The following is a 23,924-nucleotide window of genomic DNA, read 5'->3' as shown; positions in this document are numbered from 1 at the left end:
CAGTTTCCTCATCACTCTAGGGCATTATTTGGGTGTAGCTTAAAGTCCTCTTAGTAATCTAGGATCCTTCCTCTCCCCACTGGCCTTCTGCACATGGCTTCTCATTCAGGACATGGAATCTCTGGTCTCTCTCTCTCTCTCCCCCAAATTAGTTTGCTTCCTTTCCCCTGGCTGGTCCCCAAGTTAAACAAGATCCACTGCCCACTACAAAACCATGCCTCCCTCTTTGCCCAAAGCTTCCTGGGCATTTTCCACTCTCCAAACCCCAGCACCATGCATAGAAGTTGAAAGAACTAGTTCTCCCACCTTCAGCCAACCTATTGTCTCAAGGTGTTTCCACCTGAGTAGGTGACCATTAAGGTTTAATAGCTGACCATCCCTCGTCTGGCAGGTAATGAAAAAGCCCCATCAATTCATGGCCAGATCACTAAACACTGAGGCATTCCATGACACAAACATTTCATAATAACCAGAATTCATAAGCTGTACATAGATAGATTCCTCAAATCGTCCCAAGGGTCATTCTAAAGAACAGATCATTTTTAAAGCTGCTTCTGGCCTGCAATAACATGTACATCATCCTCTTTGCCAATTTAAGCAAACATTATTCATTTTTACTTTGTTAGACTTCAGAGCAATGCTTTTGGATTCATAGTGCTGTCTCTTAAATGTTAGTATTTTTCTCAAAGAGACACTTCTGATGGTCCCAGTTCTGCACTCTTTATACAGAAAAGAAAAATCTGGGCTGAAATCGTGACCCGATTGAGTATTGCCATTTACATCAATGGGGCCAGAATTTCAGCCCAGTAGTTTTGTCTGTGTAAGGAATATATTAAGTTATAGGTTGGTTTGAAAGAAAACTTATTTGCTTTCTTCTAATTTGTGTGCCAGTATGTGCTCTGGAGGATGGACACTGAAATGTATAAGACTCCTCCAACCAGTCACAGGAATGGCCGATACAAAAACCCAGAGGATGAATCACTGGAAAAGAAACCTGGGATTTGAATAGACTGATAGGTTTAAAAAAACCCCCACCAAACAAAATAAAAGAACAAACCTCAAAAAGCAAAATAATTTCAAGACCAATTTTGGGCTTTTCAACCCTGAGAGAATAAAGGAGGCATGTGAAGATATATTAAAATAACTACATTATCTTATTGCTGTGTATAAACCTCTTGAAACCATGAAACTGAAATCTGTTTCTGTACTAAAATCTTTCCCCCCTGCATTTTGCATTCTTGTTGGATTGGTGTTATGAGGTTGTTCCTGGACTGTTGGCAAAATTTTTTGTATTTTTAGAAAAATAGTATTTTTTTTGGAAAACTCCTTGCTGTACAAACCATGACATGGGCTTTGCAAACAGAAGAAGAAGAAAAGCTGGGTCCAGTTTAGCCAAACTCTTATTACAGTACCAACCGACAACTATCATGACTCCATCTCAGATTGTTAATATTTGATTGAAGTAGTACTATAATTTTCCAGTATTTGATGCAAAATATTCGTTCTTTTTTTCAGCTGTGGAATACTGATTCTTTTAGAATTTGCTCTTCGTTTATTGTAGGCAGTGTTGTTGTAGCCATGTTGGTCTCAGGATATTAGAGATAAGGAGGTGAGGTAATATCTTTTATTGGATCTTTTATCTTCTGCTTGTCTCTCACCAACAGAAGTTGGTTCAATAAAAGATATTACATCACCCACCTTGTCTCGCTTTATTATTATTATTATTAATTATTTGTATTGAGGTAATTCCTAGTGGTCCTAGCCCCACTGTGTTAGGCACTGGATAAACCAGGGATTGGCAACGTTTGGCATGCGGCCAGCCAGGGTAAGCCTGCTGGTGGGCCGGGCCGGTTTGTTTACCTGCCATGTCTGCAGGTTCGGCCGACCGCAGCTCTCACTGGCCGTGGTTCACCACTCCAGGCCAATGGGGGCTGTGGGAAGTGGCGGCCATCACATCCCTCAGCCCACGCTGCTTCCCGCAGCCCCCATTGGCCTGGAGCAGCGAACCGCGGCCAGTGAGAGCTGCAGTCGGCCGAACCTGCGGACGCGGCAGGTAAACAAACCGGCCCGGCCCACTACGGGGCTTACCCTGGCTGGCTGCATGCCAAACATTGCCGATCCCTGGTATAAACATATAACAAAGAGACGATCCCCGCCCCAAACATCTTGCAATCTAAGACAAGAGACAACAGGAAGCTATGACAAACAGATAGCAGAAGCACAAGGTAACAAAGAAATGGTTCTGGTCAGCGTGATAAGGAGCAGTGACAGGACATGAACAGCTTTACCATTGTTTTTTGTAGGCATCACAGTAGAGGAGAGTTTTAAGGAGCGATCTGAAGGAGGACAACAAGGTGGCTTCGTAGATTTTTATGGAAAGCTGCTCCCATGCATCCTTTATTAATCCCAGGAAAACTTGCTTCTTGTAACTCTGCTGTTTTGTGACACAGTTTGTGGCCCTGTTCACATTAGGAAAGCTTTCACTGGTATAAATACATAGATGTAGATGTTTAATATGGTTGTTTAGGTGCTAACGCAATATAAATATTAGAGGCCCTTTTGTGCCAGGCACTGTACAGCCAAGTCAGCTCTAACGGAGTCGAGAATCAAACCCTTTATATATATTTATTAACTGCTCTCATTTGTCTCTTTTTTTATGCTATGTAGCATTCCATGAGCTCTTTGGTTGATAACAAGACTGTAAACCTAGGTATTACTCAAACTGTGCTCTCTCCCACTCACCCTTACTTTTAACCCGTTATATAAACACCCACTAATAACCAGTACTTTCCTATTAGGTATTTAAATGAGATACACCAGTGCAAACTCTTTATGTTGATGAATTGCACCATTGCCAAGTGAAGCATCTAACATCAGCGCAAATTTCCTTACTCTATATACAGGGCCCATGAAGCTAATAACAGAAATCTCCATCTTATGATTGGACTTTATTTTACAGAGAAACATAAGAATTGCCAAACTGGATCAGACTAGTGGTCCATCTATATTACTATCTTGTCCCTGAGAGTGGCGAATATTAGCTGCTTCAGCGGAAGATGTAGAAAATTCCGTAAGGGACAGTTATGGAATAATTTGCGGGCAGGAGAAATTTCTTCCTAATCCTCATCAGTCTGTGACTAGTTTATGCCTTGAAACATGAAGACTTATATCCTTTCTTAAACAAGCAACCCTCCTGCCCTTATCTAATGTAACTGCGAACGTTCTAATTACCCACATGGATTTCAATCTCTCTAAAAAAAATTCCTATTCTTCTTACAATGCATATACCATTTTCTCACCCATTTAAAATAACTGACTCTATACCTTAGCCACTTGTAATTGATACTGTTCAGATGCATCCTGACACCCTTTGACTGAATCTTGAAGAGTACTGCCACAGAGGCCAGACTGGCTGGACGGCCAAGATGCATTGTGTTAGCACAGGGTCTAAAGTTTCTTGTCCCCTCAGTGGGTCTTTCTTGTATATAGGACAATCTGCCCCGAAATAATTGCACTGTTTTTAGTCAGAGATGATGGCATGATGCCAGCTGTCAATGTTAGTATTCCAGTGTCAAGACCAAAACTCTCTTGTGAATAGCACTGGAACTGGGCCACTTATAGAAAGAACAAGATGGCTACGCATACATAAAAGTTAGAGCCATTTCATCCAGCTCAGGGTAGCAATGTTGAGAATGAAGATCATGTACATAGTATGAATAGAATGTTAAGTGACAAGCCTTAGTAAGATATTTGTTTGGCAGCAGCAGCTTCTGCTCTGGAAACAGTAAGCCAACTGATCAGCTGGCTAATTTTTGTTTTAGTTATTGCTTTAAATCTGGTATTAATGGTAAAGTTAAAGTATCAGTGAAAATACTTGATTTTGTCCTCAGACAGCACAAGTTTAGCAGTATTCTAGCATATACTATTTAGTTGTAATTATTATTTTCTGTTTTAATATGAGATTTATGAATCTAATGGTTTCTCCATGCTGAATATTTCCATTCCAGATCCAGTCATTTGTACTGTTGCAAAGTGTCCAAGAGTCATAAAAATGCTCAGGATTGATTTGTGTCCTTTCCTTTCAGAAAATATTAAGCATTGGTACATTTTGGAAGTATATTATGCTGGATTCTGTGGTCTTCTAAGAAGGGCCATACTGGGTCAGACCAAAGGTCTATCCAGCCCAGTATCCTGTCTACTGACAGTGGCTAATGCCAGGTGCCCCAGAGGGAGTGAACCTAACAGGTAATCATAGAATATCAGGGTAGAAGGGACCTCAGGAGGTCATCTAGTCCAACCCCCTGCTCAAAGCAGGACCAATCCCCAGTTTTTGCCCTACATCCCTAAATGGCCCCCTCAAAGATTGAACTTACAACCCTGGGTTCAGCAAGCCAATGCTCAAACCACTGAGCTATCCCCCCCCCTAATAATCTTGGGATCTCTTTTCCTGCCATCCATCTCCACTCTCTAACAAACAGAGGCTAGGGACACCATTCCTTACCCATCCTGGCTAATGGCCATTAATGAACTTAACCTCCATGAATTTATCTAGTTCTTTTTTAAACTCTGTTATAGTCCTAGCCTTCACAACCTCCTCAGGCAAGGAGTTCCACAGGTTGACTGTGCGCTGTGTGAACAACTTCCTTTTATTTGTTTTAAACCTGCTGCCCATTAATTTCATTTGGTGGCCCCTAGTTCTTATATTATGGGAACAAGGAAATAACTTTTCCTTATTCACTTTGTCCATACCACTCATGATTTTATATACCTCTATCATATCCCCCCTTAGTCTCCTCTTTTCCAAGCTGAAAAGTCCTGGCCTCTTTAATCTCTCCTCATATGGGACCTGTTCCAAACCCCTAACCATTTTTGTTGCCGTTCTCTGAACCTTTTCTAACGCCATTATATCTTTTTTGAGATGAGGAGACCAAGAATTTAAACATTCTCAAGAATAATTTTAAAAAGCTCCCACTCATTTACATCAATAAATCATGAAAACATGTATTCTGCTGCTGTTTCTACATATAAAAAAGAGAATTTATAACATCTATGTCTCCAGGACAAAGACATACAAACATTTTCAGCAGGGCAAAGTGGAAGAAAGAACTATTTTCCACAGCAATGGAATGCATCCTGATTTGTGCATGGCAACATAGAAAAAAGACCAACTTTGAAGGCTGCTTTTTCTGCGTATCACTCCAGAAAGAGGCATATTATAGCCTCAAAATTCAGTTAATATTTAAAGGTAAAGTGTTTACAGGCTTACATGGCTATGACTAGCTCAAATGAGACAGGAGATGAAGCGTTAAGGATATATGGTCTGGTTATTCCTTGAGAATGAATCAGTACAGTTCATTTTTTCCAGTAGAGAGATGGTGAACTCCATTTTCATTTGTTCCGTGTTCCAGTCTTTCTGTAAGGAAACACTGGGCTATAAAATGTGGTGGACAACTGTTGCTTATCTCTGTTTTTTTGCATATTCCTGATCTTACAAAGTACTTGGAGTTGTCTACAGAAGAATGGGGTCCTAACATCTACTCACATATGTAAGGGGCTAGGTATAATAGGACAAAATTGCTCCTGTTGTTTTATTATTCTGTTATTGTTTGTCAGGGGTTAAAAAAAGAGGTGATACTTTTCCAAATTCCACCCACACAGTAAACTATGCCCATACAAGTTACCAAAACAAGAGACTACTCATGGTAGACTGTATAGATGTTCAAAATATATGATTATGTGTATGCTCCACTGGGCTCCTTGATCTTGGCTCCCCTTCAGTGGCATTTGAATATTCCCAGGGACTTTTGCTGGACTCCTGGGGTTTGGTTTCCCCTCAATCAGACTGGACCCTCTTAGGTTCCTTGAGCGTGACTCCTTCTTGAGATTTTATAAGGCGGGGGTATCTCCCAAATGCCCACCTACTGATGGTGCTACCAGACTATGCTCACAGTGGATGGTACGGCTCTTACGATCCCCTCTTCTTTCTTACATCCTTTCCTGAGTAATGAAATAGCTAACAATACTGACACTTAAATTTATCGCCAGTGGGCACGCCAGTTAAGGTGAACGAGGCAGTTCAGATCTCTCAGACCTATTGTTCTAGACTCCGGAAGAGGCTGCTACTTGCATTACACTTTATGCGTATTTCTGAGGTTTCCCTTGCTCCGAAAGCAGCCAGAGACCAACCCTTTTTTGCAATGAAAGCTCAGATTCCGTTGCACAAGGCAGGCGCTTGGGAGAGTTGTCCATGTGCCATGCTGCCAAATGCTGGTCCAGCACTGGCTGCGCTGTTTGGTCAGTCGATGACCGGCATGGTATCCCCCCCCCCCCGCCCCATTCAGTTGTTTTCCCATGATCTGGGCAATTAGCCTTCGGCACAAGGTAGCCAGCTAATGGCATGGCTGGGCTGGCTCCCGGCCCAGCAGCCCTTAGCCTCTGCCCTGGCTGGGACTGGGGCCAGGGGCGGGTGCTGCAGCAGCCGGAGGGGAGCCTGCCCCCTCCCTTCGTTGTGCGCGGTGCCACCCTCGCCTGCGCGCCTCCCGCCTCGCCCCCCCCGCCCCGGCCTGTCCCTCCCTCGCGCTGCGCCTCGCGCGCGCGGCCCCTCCCGCCTCGCTTGTCCCTGTGTCGCGCGCCCTCGTCACCGCCCCCTTCTCGCCCGCCGCGCGCCGCGGCTTTCCCTCCCGCGCGCCCACCCGCCGGAGAGTTACCGGCCTCTCGCGAGAGCAGGGGAAGGGGGCGGTACCGCCGCCGCCGCCGCGCTCGTTCCGCGCCACAGCCGCCCTGACAGGAGGGCGGGTGAGGCAGCGGCGGGGCTGGTCCCTCCGCTCCGAGCCGAGGAGGCGTCGCCGGCTCGGCTCTCCTCTGCGTGACTCACCCCGGCCATGGCCGGCCGCGCGCCGCGGGGGCCGCCGCTCCGCCGCCGCTGAGGAGCCGCCGCCGCCGCCATGAAGAAGGGCCGCTCCCGGGGGGACAAAGCGGGGCCCCCGCCGCCCCCCAGGAGGGAGCCGGCCCGGGCGGCCGCCGCCGCGGAGGGCAGAGCCGCCCCGGCGGGGGGCGGCAGGAGGGAGCCGCAGGGCGCCAGGGCCCCGGGCGCCGCCTGCAGGGAGGCGAAGGAGAAGGTAAAGGGGGCACCGCGCCGGGTGCGCTTCCACCCCGCGGCGGGGGGCGCGTTGCGGGGCACCGGGCCGGGGTGACTGGGCTGCGCGGGGTGTGCGGGGGGGCCCGTGGCAGAGCGGGGGGGCCGGTGGGGCGGGGGCTGTGGGTGTATCATGGGGTGAAGGGAGCCGGCGGCGCGGGGGCTGGCGCCTCGGGGGGCGGGGGCCGGCTGGGTGCCTCGCAGGGCAGCGGGCCCGGGGGGCGAGGGCGGGAGGCTGCACGCACCTGCGTTGCGGGTAGGTAAGTGGTGTGAGGCAGGCGTCGGGGAAGGGGACGTGATGGGGTATGCCCGGCTTGCCGCAGCCAGGGGGCAGCCAGTCCGATACGGGGTGCCTTGGGGTGAAGAGAGGGAAGCGGGAATGGGGAGAGTTGTGACCATGGGACCTTCTGGGGTATGGACATTGCAGGCGGCAGCTGGGGTTGGCGTGGCTCTGATGGGGTTGGCTGGATGAGTCTGGGAGGTGGTGGAGGAGGTGTGCGGCACTGGCTAGAAGCTGGTTTTAGGGGGCACATGATGCAGTATTATGGGCGCAGCAGCGTTTGTTGGAAAATGCACATTAAATTCATCCTGACAGGCAAATGGTTTAAGAAACAAGGGAAGATAGAAAATGTATCTGAGAAACTAGTGAATCAAAAATTGAGTCCTGGTCTGCGCTGCTTTGAATGTGTAAAGTGCCAAATAAATGCCAACTATTATTATGGCTCTTTGAGCCAGAGCCCACACTGTAGACTGTACGAGGGAAGGGGGAAAAAAGAACGTAGCAGAATCCAGCTTTGTGTAATATGCTGGCTACTAGTATTAATAATATAATTATAGCTCTCCTTATTGAAGGATCCTATCCTAGATTATTATTAATAAAAGTGTCTATGGTAAGTCTGTAGGACTGGTTAATATTGTCTTGGTTCTTTATATAAGTGATTTCTATTGTGCCCAGAGAATTAACCCTCTGTATTATAGTTCTCTAAAGTTTGTAAAATTGTTTAAAACTCAGAAAACTCAGGACATGTCAGCTTTTCAAACCCAGCTTGTTTTTTTCTTCCCTTAAATGCAACTTTTTTTCTAATTAAAAATAAAATGACGAATTAGACATTTTGAGACTGCTATGATTACCAAGAGGTTGTAAATGCTTTAGTTTAGACATAGTTAAACACAATTTAACAAATAACTATTTATTTTAATTTTCTCTCTCCATTTCTCCCAGAACATGGCAGATGAGATTTATCAGGTTAGAAAGACTGGTGAACCTTTTTAGTGACATTGATTTTATTTGTAGAGTAGCAAAAGGTACAGTAAGTATGCAGACTACGGTAGTGCAATAATGCATCATTTTACTTGGCCATTTTGAGAGTCATATTAAAAATAGAGCTCTCTGGGTTCTGTTTTGTGTCAGCTAAGCAAATCCTATGTCTAGATTTTCTCTGGAGGTGACCCTGTTTCTTCTGTATAGATTGCAGGCATTCTTAAATGATTAAATAACAGCTGCATCTGATGAGAGAAGACAAGTTAATGTCTATACAAAACTTGGAACATGAGTACTAATATAACATTATGGTATTGAGAATCATCTTCTAGTTGGTATTTTTTGCAAATAGTTACTTTCCATATCTTTGCAACTAGTAGTCAGAGTAATTTCATCAATATAGATCGTAAAAATCTATCTGCTGTAGGCCCTTGATTTTATTGGTTGCATGTATCACTGCTTGTGGCACCTTAGAGACTAACCAATTTATTTGAGTGTGAGCTACAGATCACTTCATCGGATGCATACTGTGGAAAGTGTAGAAGATCTTATTATATACAAGATCTTCTACACTTTCCTCAGTATGCATCCGATGAAGTGAGCTGTAGCTCACGAAAGCTTATGCTCAAATAAATTGGTTAGTCTCTAAGGTGCTGCAAGTACTCCTTTTTCTTTTTGTGAGTACAGAGTAACACAGCTGTTACTCTGAAACGTATCACTGCTTGTCATTTTAAGATTGTTTTGATATGTTGAAACTGAGAAAAGGTTTTTTGTTGTGAAATGAGATTACTAATTTAATGTTTGTCACTTTTGTTTTGAAATATAGCGTCTGAAACAGAAAACCGTATTTAAGCTGCTTTATAGAAAATAAGCTTAGTTAGTAGTTAAACTATTACAGTCTAATGGAGGACTTAATTTTGATAGTGATATGAAACAAGAGTGGAGGACCAATCTGTAAGCTCCATGGGTATATGTGTTGATGAGAATCTGAGTCTTCCCTGCTGGGAAGAGGGAATTTGCTGGAATTCCTATTAGCATGCTGCCTCCCTGGACTCTGCTTGGGGTTAGGAGTGGGGGTATTTGTGTTGGCTTTGGGCCAGAGGATGTCTGATAAAATTTAAGTCCTCCTTTGCCTGCCCTTGCTGATGCTAATTGCTTTCCAAAGTAGTAAGAGTAACCTCCATATGTTTATCAATTTCAGAGTTTGGCATATTATAGGAAAACTAACCAGAGTCTTGTTAATTTTGCTCTGCTGTTGCTTGGAAGAGTTAGGAGCTGCACTAGAGCTATCTGTGAACTTAGAAAGATAGAACTGCATTGCTTTACATTTGGTTCTTATTTAGAAGGTTCTCTTTGCAATGGTAAGGAATGGAAACCTTTTAATGACATCTTAAATTCTTCATAAGATTGATGGTCTAGGTCCTATCAAGTAGGTGAATGGATTTTTCCAGGTCCATATTAATGAATGGATGTGGGATGGTGCTGAAAGGTCACTGTTAATGCCACCTTGGTGGCTGGGTGCTATGCGTCCCTTGTGTGTGGTTGCTAGCTTGAACGTAGAAGAGGGGGAAGTTATATATATGTGGCAGTTCTTGCCAGTATTACGTTAAAACGATTTGGAATCAAGTTGTGCACTAGCTAACCCATGTAACCATGTGATCTTATTATTGTTACCCTTGTGCTCCCTTTCCTTCTATCTTATGTTACATGTTGTGTCTTGTCTTAAATTAGATTGTAATATCTTTAGGGCAAAGAATGTTGCTTTATGTATTTGTGGAACACGTGGCACAGTGGAGCCCCAATTCCAATTTTAGGCCTTGGGGCACTACTGTAACAAAGGTAATATATAGGCCTTTTCATGAGCATGTAGGACGCTCGCTCTGGGGTGGGGGAAATGCACATGAACGTGTATGTCATTTAACCTTGCAAGGCTCAAACATGTATATCCAGGTAGCAAAAAGGTTATTTTGTTGAAACTTCTTAAGATAAATCCATTTTTTACTCTGTCTATGGCACACTGACAAAGCAGCATATAGAAGATGTTCATGTACTTCATTACTTGTTTTAAAAAAATCTTACATGTACCCCTTCTGACTTTGTAATTCTGTCTGAGTTTTTGAAGAATTAATATTCAACTACAAATATTTTGACATCTGAAATTTTAAAACTGTACATTCTACAATGCGGTAGATGTTCTTTAAGGAAGGTCAAATTTTGGCTCCAATTTTCTTGATACTTTGCCATTAAAGAACACATTTAATCATGTCAGTCTGGTGGTTGGAAAATTTAGAATATATCAAACTGAGTCAAGTAATTAGGGCCCCATCCTTGCAGTCTAGTTCATGTGGATGGACTCTTGGGCATTTTTGGAATGTCACAGAGTTTAGTGGGTGGGGTGGCAGGTGGCAAGTTCAATCCACTTGTATCTGATTGCAGGACCAGGAACTAGAAGCAAAATAGGCACCTTTTTAAAATCTGTCTTCTCAATTGCCCATTAAAATAGTGGTGCGTAAAGCAACATTTGCAATGGCAAGATGTTAATTATGATTGAGTGCTGTCTGTGTTCTTGACATTCCACAAAACAGGAAAATGACCCTACTCCTTGAAGTTATAGTCTGTTAGATACAAATAATGCATTTCAAATACGGTTGTGTGTTAAATGCAAGAAAAGTGTGCTAAAAGAACATTAAGATTGCAAAGTCAAGGACTCAAAAATTAGGGACTGCCAGAATTAAGATTGCCTGCCTTCTGTACACAGGAGAGGCTCTCTTCCTACTGTCAGTTCAGGTTCCTGGACCAGGACTTGGCACAGCCTGCAGCAGCCCAGAGCTGCTATTGCAAGAGAAGTCCTACTCAGCCCTACGTTAGAGCATGTTCAGTGTGGATGGAATCTTTGGGAAATATAGTTACTAAGAAATTGCTAGTATGCAAAGCATGTGCAAACTGCAACTTTTCTAAGGTTTATAACTTGGCCAAATTTGGTCGGTTTTTTGGGGAGAAGATAACTCATCCCTGATGCAGAGGCCACCCTCATGCCAAACCTTAAGCCCAAAGCATGGGGAAGTGTGCTTCTCAAAGAAAAGGTTGCCAAAATTTTTTTATCATAGGCAAAATGATGTATTTCTCCCTAGCCTCATTATTGGAAACACCAAACTGTTTTGTCATCTTAAGATTGACACCCAGCATGGAAAATTTCAGCCCACATGGTTAAAGTTTGGCAAAGCATAAGACAGTGTTTTCAGTTGCTTATAAATAGGAAATGTCAGGCAATCATAATAGCCAGCACTAGCAGCCCCACCTATAATATGATTTCTGTCTTCCATCTTGAGTTTTCAGTGTTTTACAGTATAAATGTGTAGAGGGAGATCTTTGAAGACTCAGAGGGCAGTTTGATGACCAACTCCTAAATAAATGGGAATTAAGTGCCAAACTGCCCTTTGTGCCTTTGAAAATCTCCCACATAAATGTACTAAGTCTCTGAAGATCCCTATGACATACTCGGAGCACGGTAAATGTTATCTCCATTTTATAGATTGAGAAGTTGACTTAGTCCACATCCACCCTACAAACTTTGGTTAATGCAAGTTATGTCAGCATACGCCTACTGACATTTGTATATCACTTGGGTGCATGAGTTCTTCACTGCTTATGTTGGAGTTGCACGTACTCACGAGGAATGCTTTTGTTGATGCAAGGTGTTGTGGTGTCCCAGTGTGCCACACACGACCATCTGGTGCAGTACCTTTTGGGGAATATTTGCAATGTGTTGTGGCCAGAAAGAATAGTACAGGGGTCAAGTTCCCAACATGGAACTTTCTTCTTCCCATAATGCCATCCGTATCCCATAATTTTCCTGCCTTTTAAAAAATTCCACAAGCCCACATCGCACTTCTCCATGTCTGCCATTTCTGACAGATGTATCAAGCCCCAGCTCTATATTAGTCTCTTGAATGGAGCAAATACAGGACATGTGATCTCATGTATTTGCAGACCTGCAGGAAGTAGTGCAACAGTGGGGGACATGACTGTTTTCCAAGGACAGTTTGCTGAGGGACATAGTGGAAAAACAATTCAAGGTGGTAGTTGGCATTCATGGAGTAGCTGAGGATGGTGAGGCACAGTTTCTGGGCCTGAGAAATGAGCACCAATTTGGTGGGATTGCATCATAAATAGGTTTGGAATGACAAGTAGTGGCTGCAGAGTTTTTGGCTGTGAAAGGCCACATTCCTGGATCTCTCTGGCAAGATTGCCCAAGCACAGGGGCACCAGAATGAGAGCTGAATTGCTACTGTTCAGTGCAAAATTGTTTTGGAGTTGGAAAAGCCACAGTGAAGCCGTTGACATGTGAATGTTTAGGGTTAATCATGATCATCTGCTATGCAGGACTGTGGCTCTTGGCAACATGCAGGACACAGTGGATGGATGTGCACCAATAGGGTTCCCGAACTGTTATGGAGCGATAGACAGCATAAACGTCCCTGGCACCAACTGACCTTTCCACAGTGTACATCAACAGAAATGGCGACTTCTTTTTGGTTATGCAAGCATTGGTGGATCGTCTGGGACGTTTCTCTTATATCAGCATGAGTTGGTTAGGGAAGGTGCATGACCTTTGCATTTGGTTTTCTTTGCTGTCCCCTGGTGTAGGTTGGTAGGAGGTAAGGATGAGGCCCATTGCCCCATGTGGTACATTGGGGGGGTAAAGGGAGTTGCTCCCATGGAGATCTCTAAGGACTGCAAAGGATGGGGAGCCTGGGATTTTTGGACCTCTTTGTCAACCAGGGTCTGTAGCATTTGGGTTTGCTGCTTGAGAAGGCCTGTTATGTCCTGGTGCATCGTCCTCTTCTGTTCCTGCTGGGACTTCTGGGCCTTTCTCTTGTCTGCTCTGTCCTTTTCCATGCTGTCTTGCATGTTGGCCCTCCAAACCCTTTGTTTGAAGTCCAGTGCAGAACTGGCTTGCAGGATCTCACTGAACATGTCCTCCCTATTCCTCTTCTTTCTCCTTCTCATCAGCATCAGGCATTCTGTTGGAGGAGGCACCCCTCAAGGCCGCAGTGGTAGCATCTTCTGATACATCTGTCTGTTTTTATCTCTGGATTTACAGTCACAATGGAAAGGGAAACAAATTTCAGAACTCCCTTCCCTTACTGCCATAAAAAGTTTTAATAAGACATGCTTATTGACAAATCCCAAAAACCAACCAAACAAACGAAAAAAGCCGAACAATGCTTATTGGATTAAAGATGAATTAAAATACATCCTCTTCTAATATTAATTTTTCTCTAATTGTAGTTGCTACAGGGATTTTGTGTAATTGCGAATGAGATGATTGGGCAGGGAGGCTATTGCTCTGTTAAGGTGTGGTATGCTATAGGAAAATTTAGAGAACCTCTGGAACAAACAATGTCAGGAAAGGGCATCAAAGGGAAGTGAAGACTCTTTATAAGCAAACTATACTTTCTGGATAGTTTGCTCTCTTTAATAAATACAGTTGGCTTAAGAGTGAAGTTCGGAGGCTAATATGGTTTAATAAGGAAGTGAAGCTGTAGCAAAGGCTAAGAAGTCACATTTACAATCTGAAGCGTGCAGTGCAGAAGAGGATTGGTAAGAATATAGAGTTAAGAAATTGTAGACTGGAATCCAGAGGCTAAACTTAGGACTCAAATATCCTCCCTATCCTTCCACTCCACAGAACACTACTAATGTGACAGTGCATTGTGCTGCCATTGAACGACCTTGCTTGACTTGAATGGGTTTTTTGAACTAATTAAATCCTAAAATCATTTATTAAAAAATCAGGTTTATACAATGTTATCCTCCTGTATCTTGAAAAAGAAAAGTTATTTTCATTTATATTTGGTGCCTCTTGTCACTAGTTGTAGGTGCACCTTTACCCTGTGTAAATTGGTATGAACTAAGGTGTACCTCCATTGTGACTTTTTGGGCTCGCATAAGTTAGTGATTCAAATAGAACTATCTGTTCTTGTCATCGGTAGGTGTTAGTTCCCGTAGTTTGTTGCATTTTTCATCAGAAGACTCTAGCAGTATGTTTTCGTTGAAGTATATTGCACAAATACTTAAAAGCTTCCTTTATAACTGAACTAAATAAAATGGACACTTTCCCAATATTATTTGGTAGAGCAGTTTTGTCCCTAATATTCCATCTCATTGGCACCATTCATTGAAAAACTTAATTCCCATTCCAAACCCATTAATGTACTATGAATGCAGTTTCTCCCTTCGATACAGTGTTTTTTATTGATTTCACTCAATTGGCTGGATTTCAGTAGGAAAAAATAAATTTTACAAAGATACGCCCTCCAAAATTCCTGCTGAATTTATCTCTGGTTTCTAGTGGATTTGTGGAGAAAGCTCTTTAACAATTGGGATACTTTGTATCCCAATAATGGAGCAGTGGGGCAAAATTGAGTTGGCTTCAATTTCTCTGGACAGCAGAAAAATCTAGACTTTAAGAGCTATAACTGGTCATATCTGTTGTGAACTTCTGACAAAGATAAATTGTCCGCATCTTACTGGATGATAGACATTGCTTTGAAAAACATTGAAATAAACCCTAGATGGGGGTCATCAAGCAAGTTTGCAAAACTTTCTAGATTATGAAAGGTACAGCTGAGAGACTACAATGAAAGTCCACAAGAAAAATAAAAAACTAAGTTAACTATTTATGATATCTATGGTCAAGTACAGATAAGGATAAAAAAAAGCATTTAAAAATGAGACCCACAAAGAAGACAACTAGGAAACTTATAAAAACAAGCAGGAAATAAAACTAGAAGAACTAATTCATTTTCTTCATTAATTCATACCCACTTCGTTGGATGAAGTGGGCATTCACCCACGAAAGCTCATGCTCCAGTACGTCTGTTAGTCTATATGGTGCCACAGGACTCTCTGCTGCTTTTACAGTTCCAGGCTAACATGGCTACCCCTCTGAAGCTTAATTCATTTTGTTAATCCTTTGTTCTTCTGTTCTTGAGAGCACTTTTACTGGTCCACCAAAGTGTTTCTATACCAGGTAGTTCACGAGATAAATAATCTTAAAATCTTGTCATTTTTATTGTCACTTCTTCAGGTCTAACATGACTTCAGCAGTTGTCACAAACAGTTCAGGTTTTAGATGAGTGCTTCATGCCATTTGAAGCTCACTTCCAAACTTTCTCAGATTTCAACTACCTGCTGCTTAGTCAAGTCAAGATATTTGAGGGGTTTATCCATGTTATTCCTATGTGCAAAGATAGCTATCAAGATATTTCTTGTATTTTTTTTGACTGCCAAATAACTTCCCCCACCCCTGTACTGGCCTATTTGAATAGTGCAGTTATTTGGAACCCCAGTGTTCCGCTTCTGCATGGGAAGGCAGAGAAACTCGTCTCTGAGCTCTCATCTCTTTCAAAGTGCTTCCCATCCCCTCTTAGTACCATTCTGGTAGGTAGAGGGATTCTCTGAGACGGGAAAGAAGGGAAAGAAGGGCTTTTAACAATAATGGCTACTTCCTTAGCATGTATTCATTGCCCCTGTTGTGACTGTTCTGGTGGGTGGAAATCCTCCCCCCCCCCCCCTATAAAAAAATCCCAAAGGGGAAACCAAAGGCAAAACTTTATTTGGGGCTGAATTGAGTATTTAGGAAGAAAAACTGACTGTTAAACAATTCTGTAAGCCAGGCTCTTGGCTTCCCCCTCCCCCCGACTTCCATAGAAGTATGCTTTTCAGCTTGGGCAGTGTGTACCAGTGGATTCTCCCCAGCCCCTGGGAGTTTGGCAGATGATCACTAAGGTGAATTAACTCTCCAGGTAAGCCCCAAATGTTACTAAACCATTGACTGGTGAGTCAGGTTGACCTGAGCTCCACAGAAAGAGGGGGTGAAGAAAGGGTACCAGAGAGACTGTAAGAGTATTTATAAAAGGGGAGTACCAGTATTTAGTTTATTATAATTTACACCTTATTATAATTGACATGCAAACCTTTTAGTCCTGTTTTCCCCATAAATTCTCTTATCTCTCAGGCAAGTCCAGTTTCCTAAGGAGGCAGGCCCCAGTCTGTGCCCAACTCTCCCCAAACTCAGAACCTTTCCCCAAGGTGATGGTGTCTCCTGCACCTTTCTGGAGCTGTCCCCTTCAGCCTCCAGTCTTCCTTGTGTTGACCCTTCTCTTCTGGGATGAGCTGGTTCTGGCTTATGTAGCCCCCAGACTCTTTCTACTGCCAGAAGCCTCGGAGGGTAGTAGTTATTTGGAGTTACTTGGTTGCTTTTTTTTTTCTCTTTCAGCATGTGTTAGTTCACTTTGTCTAGTTATGCTGCTTCTGTCCTGAGTGTCGTGGGTGGGCCTCAGCACCATCACACTTCTTTTTTTTATGCATCTGTCTTTGACTTGCTACCCCGCAAGACTTAGAAAAGGAGTACTTGTGGCACCTTAGAGACGAACACATTTATTTGAGCATAAGCTTTCGTGAGCTACAGCTCACTTCATCAGATGCATCAGATACACAAGTACTCCTTTTCTTTTTGCGAATACAGAGTAACACGGCTGCTACTCTGAAGACTTATAGAGGCTCCCAGATTAGATCCTGTGTAGTCCCTCTCCAGGCTTTAAAAGGCGGATGGGTCCAGGATCCTTCAAAGTACTCCTCATTCCTCTACCATCCGAGAAACAAGCCAGTGCCACACAAAAGCTATGCCTTGGACACTTCGTGCTGTTTTTTTGTGTCATGTTCACAAGACTTTTGATGCAGTCTCTTCTTTCCCCTTCCGCTTTGATTAGAACCTTAATCTGAAATTAGGGCGGTCAAGCGATTAAAAAAATTAATTGCGATTAACTGTGAGATTAAAAAAATAATTGCGATTAATCACAGTTTTAATTGCACTGTTAATAACAGAATGCTATTTATTTAAATATTTTTGGATGTTTTCTACATTTTAAAATACATTGATTTCAATTACAATATAGAATACAAAGTGTATAGTGTTCACTTTATATTTCTTTTTGATTACAGATATTTGCACTGTAAAAATTGTTTTTCAGTTCACCTCATACAAGTGAGGGGCCGGCTGGGGGCAATGGGGCATGGGGGTGTGTGTGCGCGCATGCGCGCACCTGCCCTGGGGGCGAGGGGCCAGCAGGGAACAATGGGGCACGGTGTGGGAGAGAGGGGTTTGCCCCCAGCTGGCCAGTCGCTTCTGGGACCCATGGGGCATGGCGTGGGGAGTGAGAGGGTCGGTCTTGGGAGTGAGTGGCCGGTTGGAGGCAATGGTGCATGGGGGGCGGGGGTTGGTCCTGGGAGCAAGTGGCTGGCTGGGGGCAATGGAGCATGGCGCGGGGAAGAAGGGGTCAGTCCCTGGAGTGAGGGGCTGGCTAAGAGCAATGGGGCACTGCGTGGGGGAGTGAGTGTGTGTGTGTGTGTGTGTGTGTGAGTGTGTGTGTGTGTGGATCCCTATCTCTCTGCAAGAGCCAGGATGAGAGCCACTTCTTCCTCTGTCCTCTTCTTTTCTCTTCCCGCTTTCTGGTGGTGGCTTGGGTTACTGTGCATGACCGGAGATTGTCAGGTCCCTCTGCAGCTGATGCCTTGCTCCCTGCCCAGAGGTCTGCAATTAACCTGTTAAAAAAATTAACATGTTAATTTTGTTTTCAGTTAATCACAGGTGTTAACTGCAATTAATTGACAGCCCTATTAAAAATGCAGAAACAATTGGAAAACCTAGTGAGAAAGCTCAAGATGGGGATCCTAAAGATCCTGATTTTTATTTGCACTTGTTGCTACTGAATGGTCTTAGTACTATGCCCTCAATTTAGCATGTTTCAAACTTCAATCAAATAAAATACACCCTCCAGAGGAATTGCATTTTTGAGTATTTGGAACCTGCTGGCCATATTTTAGGACAGCCTGAGGCTCCTGTCTGCCAAATCTATTCTCCTTCTTGGGTCCCTCAGAGTATGTGCACCATTGAGGCCTAGTGTACCCCATCATTTCAACACACTTGTCACTGGCTTTTCTTAGGAACACAGCAAAATGGTCAAACCCATGCTGCCAACCAAACACCAAAATAGCTGGAATTTGTGCAGAGAGTTAAGCTTGAATTTTTCTCCCACGTTCCTCTTTAGGCATCAGAGAACATACTCTGTCACTTTATTGCTCTTGCCCAGTTCTCAATGGACAATTTTAATGGCAGTGATGAGAACATAAGAGCTGATATGCTGGGTGAGACCATGGTCCATCTTGCCCAGTATCCTTTCTCTGACTGTGGTTCCTACCAGAGCTTCAGGAGGAGTGATCCATCCCTGTCCTCTACTGCTGGGTTCTGGTAGTCAGAGACTTATAGGTTCCCTGAGTATGGGGTTGTGTCCCTGACCATCTTGATTAAAAGTAAAAGGTCAAAACCAAGGGAGAAGAATGCCTCAAAACATGGTATCGCTAATAGATCACTAAACAAGGGCCTATCGGAGGACACAGCAATTTTAAAATGATGGAAGGTTCTCAAATGCTAGTGCTTTCCTGCCCATCTCTTCTAGTTTCCCATGATTTCGGTCTGTGTTGACAGAAGTTGTTTCTCCTTTTAGCATGGTTGTGGTCTGGTTCAACAGCAAATTCAGTAGTGATAGAAAATGAAGATTTTTCTAATCAGGTCCCTAAATCTTCGGACTCTTGAGATGATAGAATCTCATTAGCAAAGATCCCAGAAATCCGTTTGCTCCAGAAAAAAGTGGAATTTGTGTTTTTACAGAGACTCTTTAGATTTTACATTTTGTGAAAAAGTAAAAACCACATACAGTAGAACCCTGTTTATCCAAGCCTCGATTATTCACTCTGTATTAACCGAACTGGGGCTGAATCTCTCTGGATTATCTGAATTTTTGATTATCTGATCTGGCCCTGGTCCCAGTTAGATCAGATAGGTGGGGATCCACTGTATATCAATAAAATATTGTGTTCAATTGATACCTATTCAATTCCCCCTCTACTGATAGGGGAAAGTGGTAGATGTGGTATATCTTGACTTTAGTAAGGCTCTTGATACTGTCTCGCATGACCTTCTCATAAAGAAACTAGGGAAATGCAACCTAGATGGAGTTACTATAAGGTGGGTGCATAATTGGTTGGAAAATCGTTCCCAGAGAGTAGTTATCAGTGGTTCACAGTCATGCTGGGAAGGCATAATGAGTGGGGCCTGCAGGGATCGGTTCTGGGTCTATTCTGTTCAATATCTTCATCAGTGATTTAGATAATGGCATGAAGAGTACACTTATAAAGTTTGTGGATGATTCCAAGCTGGGAGGGGGTTGCAAGTGCTTTGGAGGATAGGATTAAAATTCAAAATGATCTGGACAAACTGGAGAAATGGTCTGAAATAAATAGGATGAAATTGAATAAGGACAAATGCAAAGTACTCCACTTAGGAAGGAACAATCAGTTGCACATATACAAAATAGGAAATGATGGCCTAGGAAGGAGTACTGCAGAAAGGGACCTGGGGGTCATAGTGGATCACAAGCTAAATATGAGTCAACAATGTAACACTGTTGCAAAAAAAGCAAACATGATTCTTGGATGTATTAGCAGGAGTATCGTCAGCAAGACATGAGAAGTAATTATTCTGCTTTACTCTGTGCTGATTAGGCCTCAGCTGGAGTATTGTGGCTAGTTCTGGACACCACATTCCAGGAAAGATGTGGACAAATTGGAGAAAGTCCAGAGAAAAGCAACAATAATGATTAAAGGTCTAGAAAACATGATCTCTGAGGGAAGATTGAAAAAATTGGGTATGTTTAGTCTCGAAGAGAAGTCTGAGAGGGGACATAACAGATTTCAAGTACATAAAAGGTTCTTACAAGGAGGAGGGAGAAAAATTGTTAACTTCTGAGGCTAGGACAAGAAACAGTGGGCTTAAATTGCAGCAAGGGCAGTTTAGGTTGTATGTTAAGAAAAACTTCTTAACTGTCAGGGTGGTTAAGCACTGGAATAAATTGCCCAGGGAGGTTGTGGAATCTCCATCATTGGGGGGTTTTTAAGAGCTGGTTGGACAAATACCTGTCAGAGATGTTCTAGACAATACTTAGTCTTGCCTTGAGTGCAGGAGACTGGAGTAGATGACCTCTCGAGGTCCCTTCCAGTTCTGTGTTTCTATGATTCTATATATATTGTGGCTAGGGAAACTAAAGTTCAGTGTTTCATTTTAATTGCAGAAAAATGTTTTTTTAATGAAGAATTTGGTTTTTTATTATGGGAAAACTAGTATTCCTGCTCATTAGGATGCTGGAGTCTAATTGCAGTTTGTAGGATTATTGCCCTCTTTCCTTTGCAGCAGCTCTTGTCCTTGCTGCCAAGTCAATTAGAGCTTTTCCTCAAATTTTTCATTTCTCGCTCATCAGGAAAGAGTCCTAAGTGAAACATCTAAGCTAAAGAAGCCTTAATCCAAGCAAGTTTATTAGACTCTTGAGCTCTGTTAAGAGATTCGTCTTGCCTAGAGTATTTCTTACTCTTGATACTGCTTGAAAGTCCAGTCACAAATAAACATAAATGATATGTGGAATGGACTAATTCAGATGAAATGAAGTGGAAAGTTTTCTTGGTTCTTATAAGTGATGTCTGCTCCTTAGTTATGGCCCCCATAAATCCCAAAATATATTTATTTAACAGATGGATTAGGTGCACCGAACGTCTTTAGAAAAAGAATAAATATATTAACACAGTGAATCTAAATTATTTGGAGAATCCAGTGAAGAGATTTCTAGGAATATTTTAGTCTGAACTTTTTCACCTTTATCAAGGATGAAAACTCTTGTACTGACAGACTGTGTCCTAATATGGCTCGGCAATCCTTCAAACTATCTTCTTTTGGACTCGAATTGATTTCCAACTTCTTAGGACAGAGGTCGGAACAGATTGTCCTTCAGTAATTTAAACAGTTAAACAAAGTTGCCACCTCTTCATTCAGTTAAATTAGGGACTTTATTTTCTCCTTTTAAACCTATTCTGCTTTAGAAATACAGGAAGGGATATCTTGAGATTTCCCTTTTCTCTTTGTACTAACTTCTGCCAGTGAATTTAACTTTAAAACATTTGCAGAATATAATAGGAAGAGAAGACTGGAATGGGACTCATATGCTTAAATTTAGATGTGAGTAGGTACCTTGTTGAACTGAGGCCATGATTTTCATCCTTGGATAAAACTACTCTCTTATAAAAGTTGGGTAAAGCTGCATCTGTTTTGCTGATGAGCAACAGCGAGCCTGTGAACTCATCAGGTCAGACTGATGTGCTGACTTTTACGTAAGGTATAGAAAAAATATTATGTGGTGATATTAGACACATGAGCTTTATTTTTTTCCCTCTCCAGCTTACTTTCTTGCATAGCAATGCACTTGCCATTAGTTTTCTGATGTACACATGACACAGTTCACTGGTGCAAAGATGTTGAGCAGGTCTGTTTTTGCTGATGAATATAGTGTGACTGTGCTGAATTTAGGAATGTTACTGTACGTGCTGGAGAGGTATTTGATTTGGTGTCGGTTAGTGAAAATGGTTGGTCAGTGTAGCGGTATAAGGATTAAAAGGATACTTTACCTGGAAACTTAATTGGTTATAGGCAAGGTGTTCCCCTGAAGCAACTTTTGGAGTATTTCATTTGTGGAGAACATATATACTGATATAAAGCTATGTAAATTAATTAGTCCTATTAATACTGTAATGGAAATATATTCAAGTCTGTTTCTCCTACAGTTAACAGAATATTGTCTGCATGATGATGACACATTAAAGCGTGTTAATTGACATTTCTATAACTCATTACTGTGCATGATCTTGGCTTAGTTGAGAAATATTTAAGCTTCACAATGCTTATAGGAACACAGGACACAAGGCTGGAAATGGGCCTCCTGGGTGAAGTCTAGTCCTCTGCTGTTGAAGGCAACCATGTCATATAATCCCTTTCACAAATTTATCAAGCGCCATCTTAAAACTAATCAGGTGGCTTGCTCCCACTACTCCTCTTGGAAAATACAATCTTCTTTCAGTTTATTGTTCAATTCTGTAACATACACCTGGTCAAAATAGATCTGTGGTCAGTAAACTCTAATTTTCAAATAGACTTTTAAGCAGGAGCATTATCTAGAGTAACAAAGGCAAGTGAAATGCTGAACTCTTTAATACACAGTTGAACGCTGTCCTGATGGCAGAGTAATGTGTAATAAAGAGAAATGCATTGCTGTTTGTTGATGAATTATTTCACTTTGACAGTTACAAAGGGAACATCAGTAGTTTTCAGAACATCTTGACTTCATTTTTCTTATATATTGGGTATTAATAAAGTGTGTTTTACCTTGAAATCTAAGCACAAGTGACCAGATTTCTCAATTTTTCTACTATTGCCACCTTTTCATTTTAAAACGGGGAGAATTTGCTATGCAGGTGAAAGTTGCCAGATGAGCCAAAGTTACCAGATACATACAGCATGGACATCCTTTTGACTGTGGGTTTCAACCTTGCTGTGGAGGGGCTGCGGTAAAGGAAAGTCATCTCTTTGCTCATTCTATCCTTTGCTGGCACTCTCAGCAAAGAGGTAAAGGTGCCAATTGTGCAGATGACTTTTGTGATGTGAGCTGGACTGAGACTCCAACTTATTTTATATAAGCGACTGAAAAGCCATCACAAGGAAATTTTTGATCACAGAAGTGGGCTTTTTAATATTATTTATTTAAACAAACACTTCAGTTTGTCTCTGAAATAAAATCTCCCAAATTGGAATACTCTCTAATAAATTGTGTGACAAATTGGATTTTAATCAGGGGAAGAATGCTTTTAAAAGTTAATTCAGTTATCAAAACCTACACCAAATGTTATGGCCAGTGCTAGAAGTTTGGAAAAAATACAGGAGAAAAGTATTAGCGCTTTTTTTAATAACATTGTGGATGTACTATGTAACTGATATAAACTGTTCAGAAGGGAAAGTTATGGCAAAATGTGACATTCATGCATATTTAGACACAATGATTTATTTGGGATGGGTATCGGTTAGCATGTTTTATTGTCTCAGATGGATTTTATTCAGAGCTGTACAAAGTCAGAGTGGCGAGTGTATACCTGAAAGTCAGCCCCATTGTTCAGCACACTGTGTGCCGCCTGTCAGAGATATGTAGGTTTCTCTTGACTCCCATCCTGGATTTGTGTGGTGGCCTACCCCTTGATTTCTGCTGCAGATTGGGAACTCCTTTTCCAGAATCGTGGAGATAGTGTATCAGACGTTTCTTCTGAGGCCTTCTGATTTGGGTTTGTTTTTACTGAACTTAAGAAATCTGACAGTTGGGAATTTCATTTGTGTAGTCAGGCAAAGGGCAAGTAATATACTGTTTATCCCTGAAATGTCTGAAGTGTCCTTTCTTTGGGATGGAACTGAAGTATGCAGATTTGAAATTTTGTGCCAGACTATGGAAATTTTGTCCTTTTGCAGTATAAGTGCTGCTAAGAGTGTTGAGTAATTGCTCTTTTGTAGTTAGGTTTATTTGTAATTTACTGACAATT

The 23,924-nt window shown here is 42.3% G+C and overlaps 1 protein-coding gene across 3 annotated transcripts in view; it reads left to right on the top strand.

The window, feature by feature from the left end:
• Window positions 1-6,668: 6,668 nt before the first annotated feature.
• Window positions 6,669-23,924, top strand: part of MAST2 (microtubule associated serine/threonine kinase 2) — a 402,444-nt gene continuing 385,188 nt past the window's right edge. For 2 of the 3 annotated variants that reach the window (XM_084637856.1, XM_084637855.1), the window contains exon 1: window positions 6,670-7,118. In XM_084637856.1, the coding sequence (XP_084493982.1) occupies window positions 6,945-7,118 (174 nt within the window). In that variant the 5' untranslated portion in view covers window positions 6,670-6,944. Of the gene's footprint in view, window positions 7,119-23,924 lie in introns of all 3 variants that reach the window. The other variant, XM_084637854.1, reaches the window with a different exon arrangement.

Source organism: Lepidochelys olivacea (genome assembly GCF_965140295.1).
Source record: "Lepidochelys olivacea isolate rLepOli2 genome assembly, chromosome: 8".
Lineage (NCBI taxonomy): Eukaryota > Metazoa > Chordata > Testudines > Cheloniidae > Lepidochelys > Lepidochelys olivacea.
The sequence above is the reverse complement of the archived record's forward strand: the minus strand, read 5'-3'. Positions and strand labels throughout refer to the sequence as shown.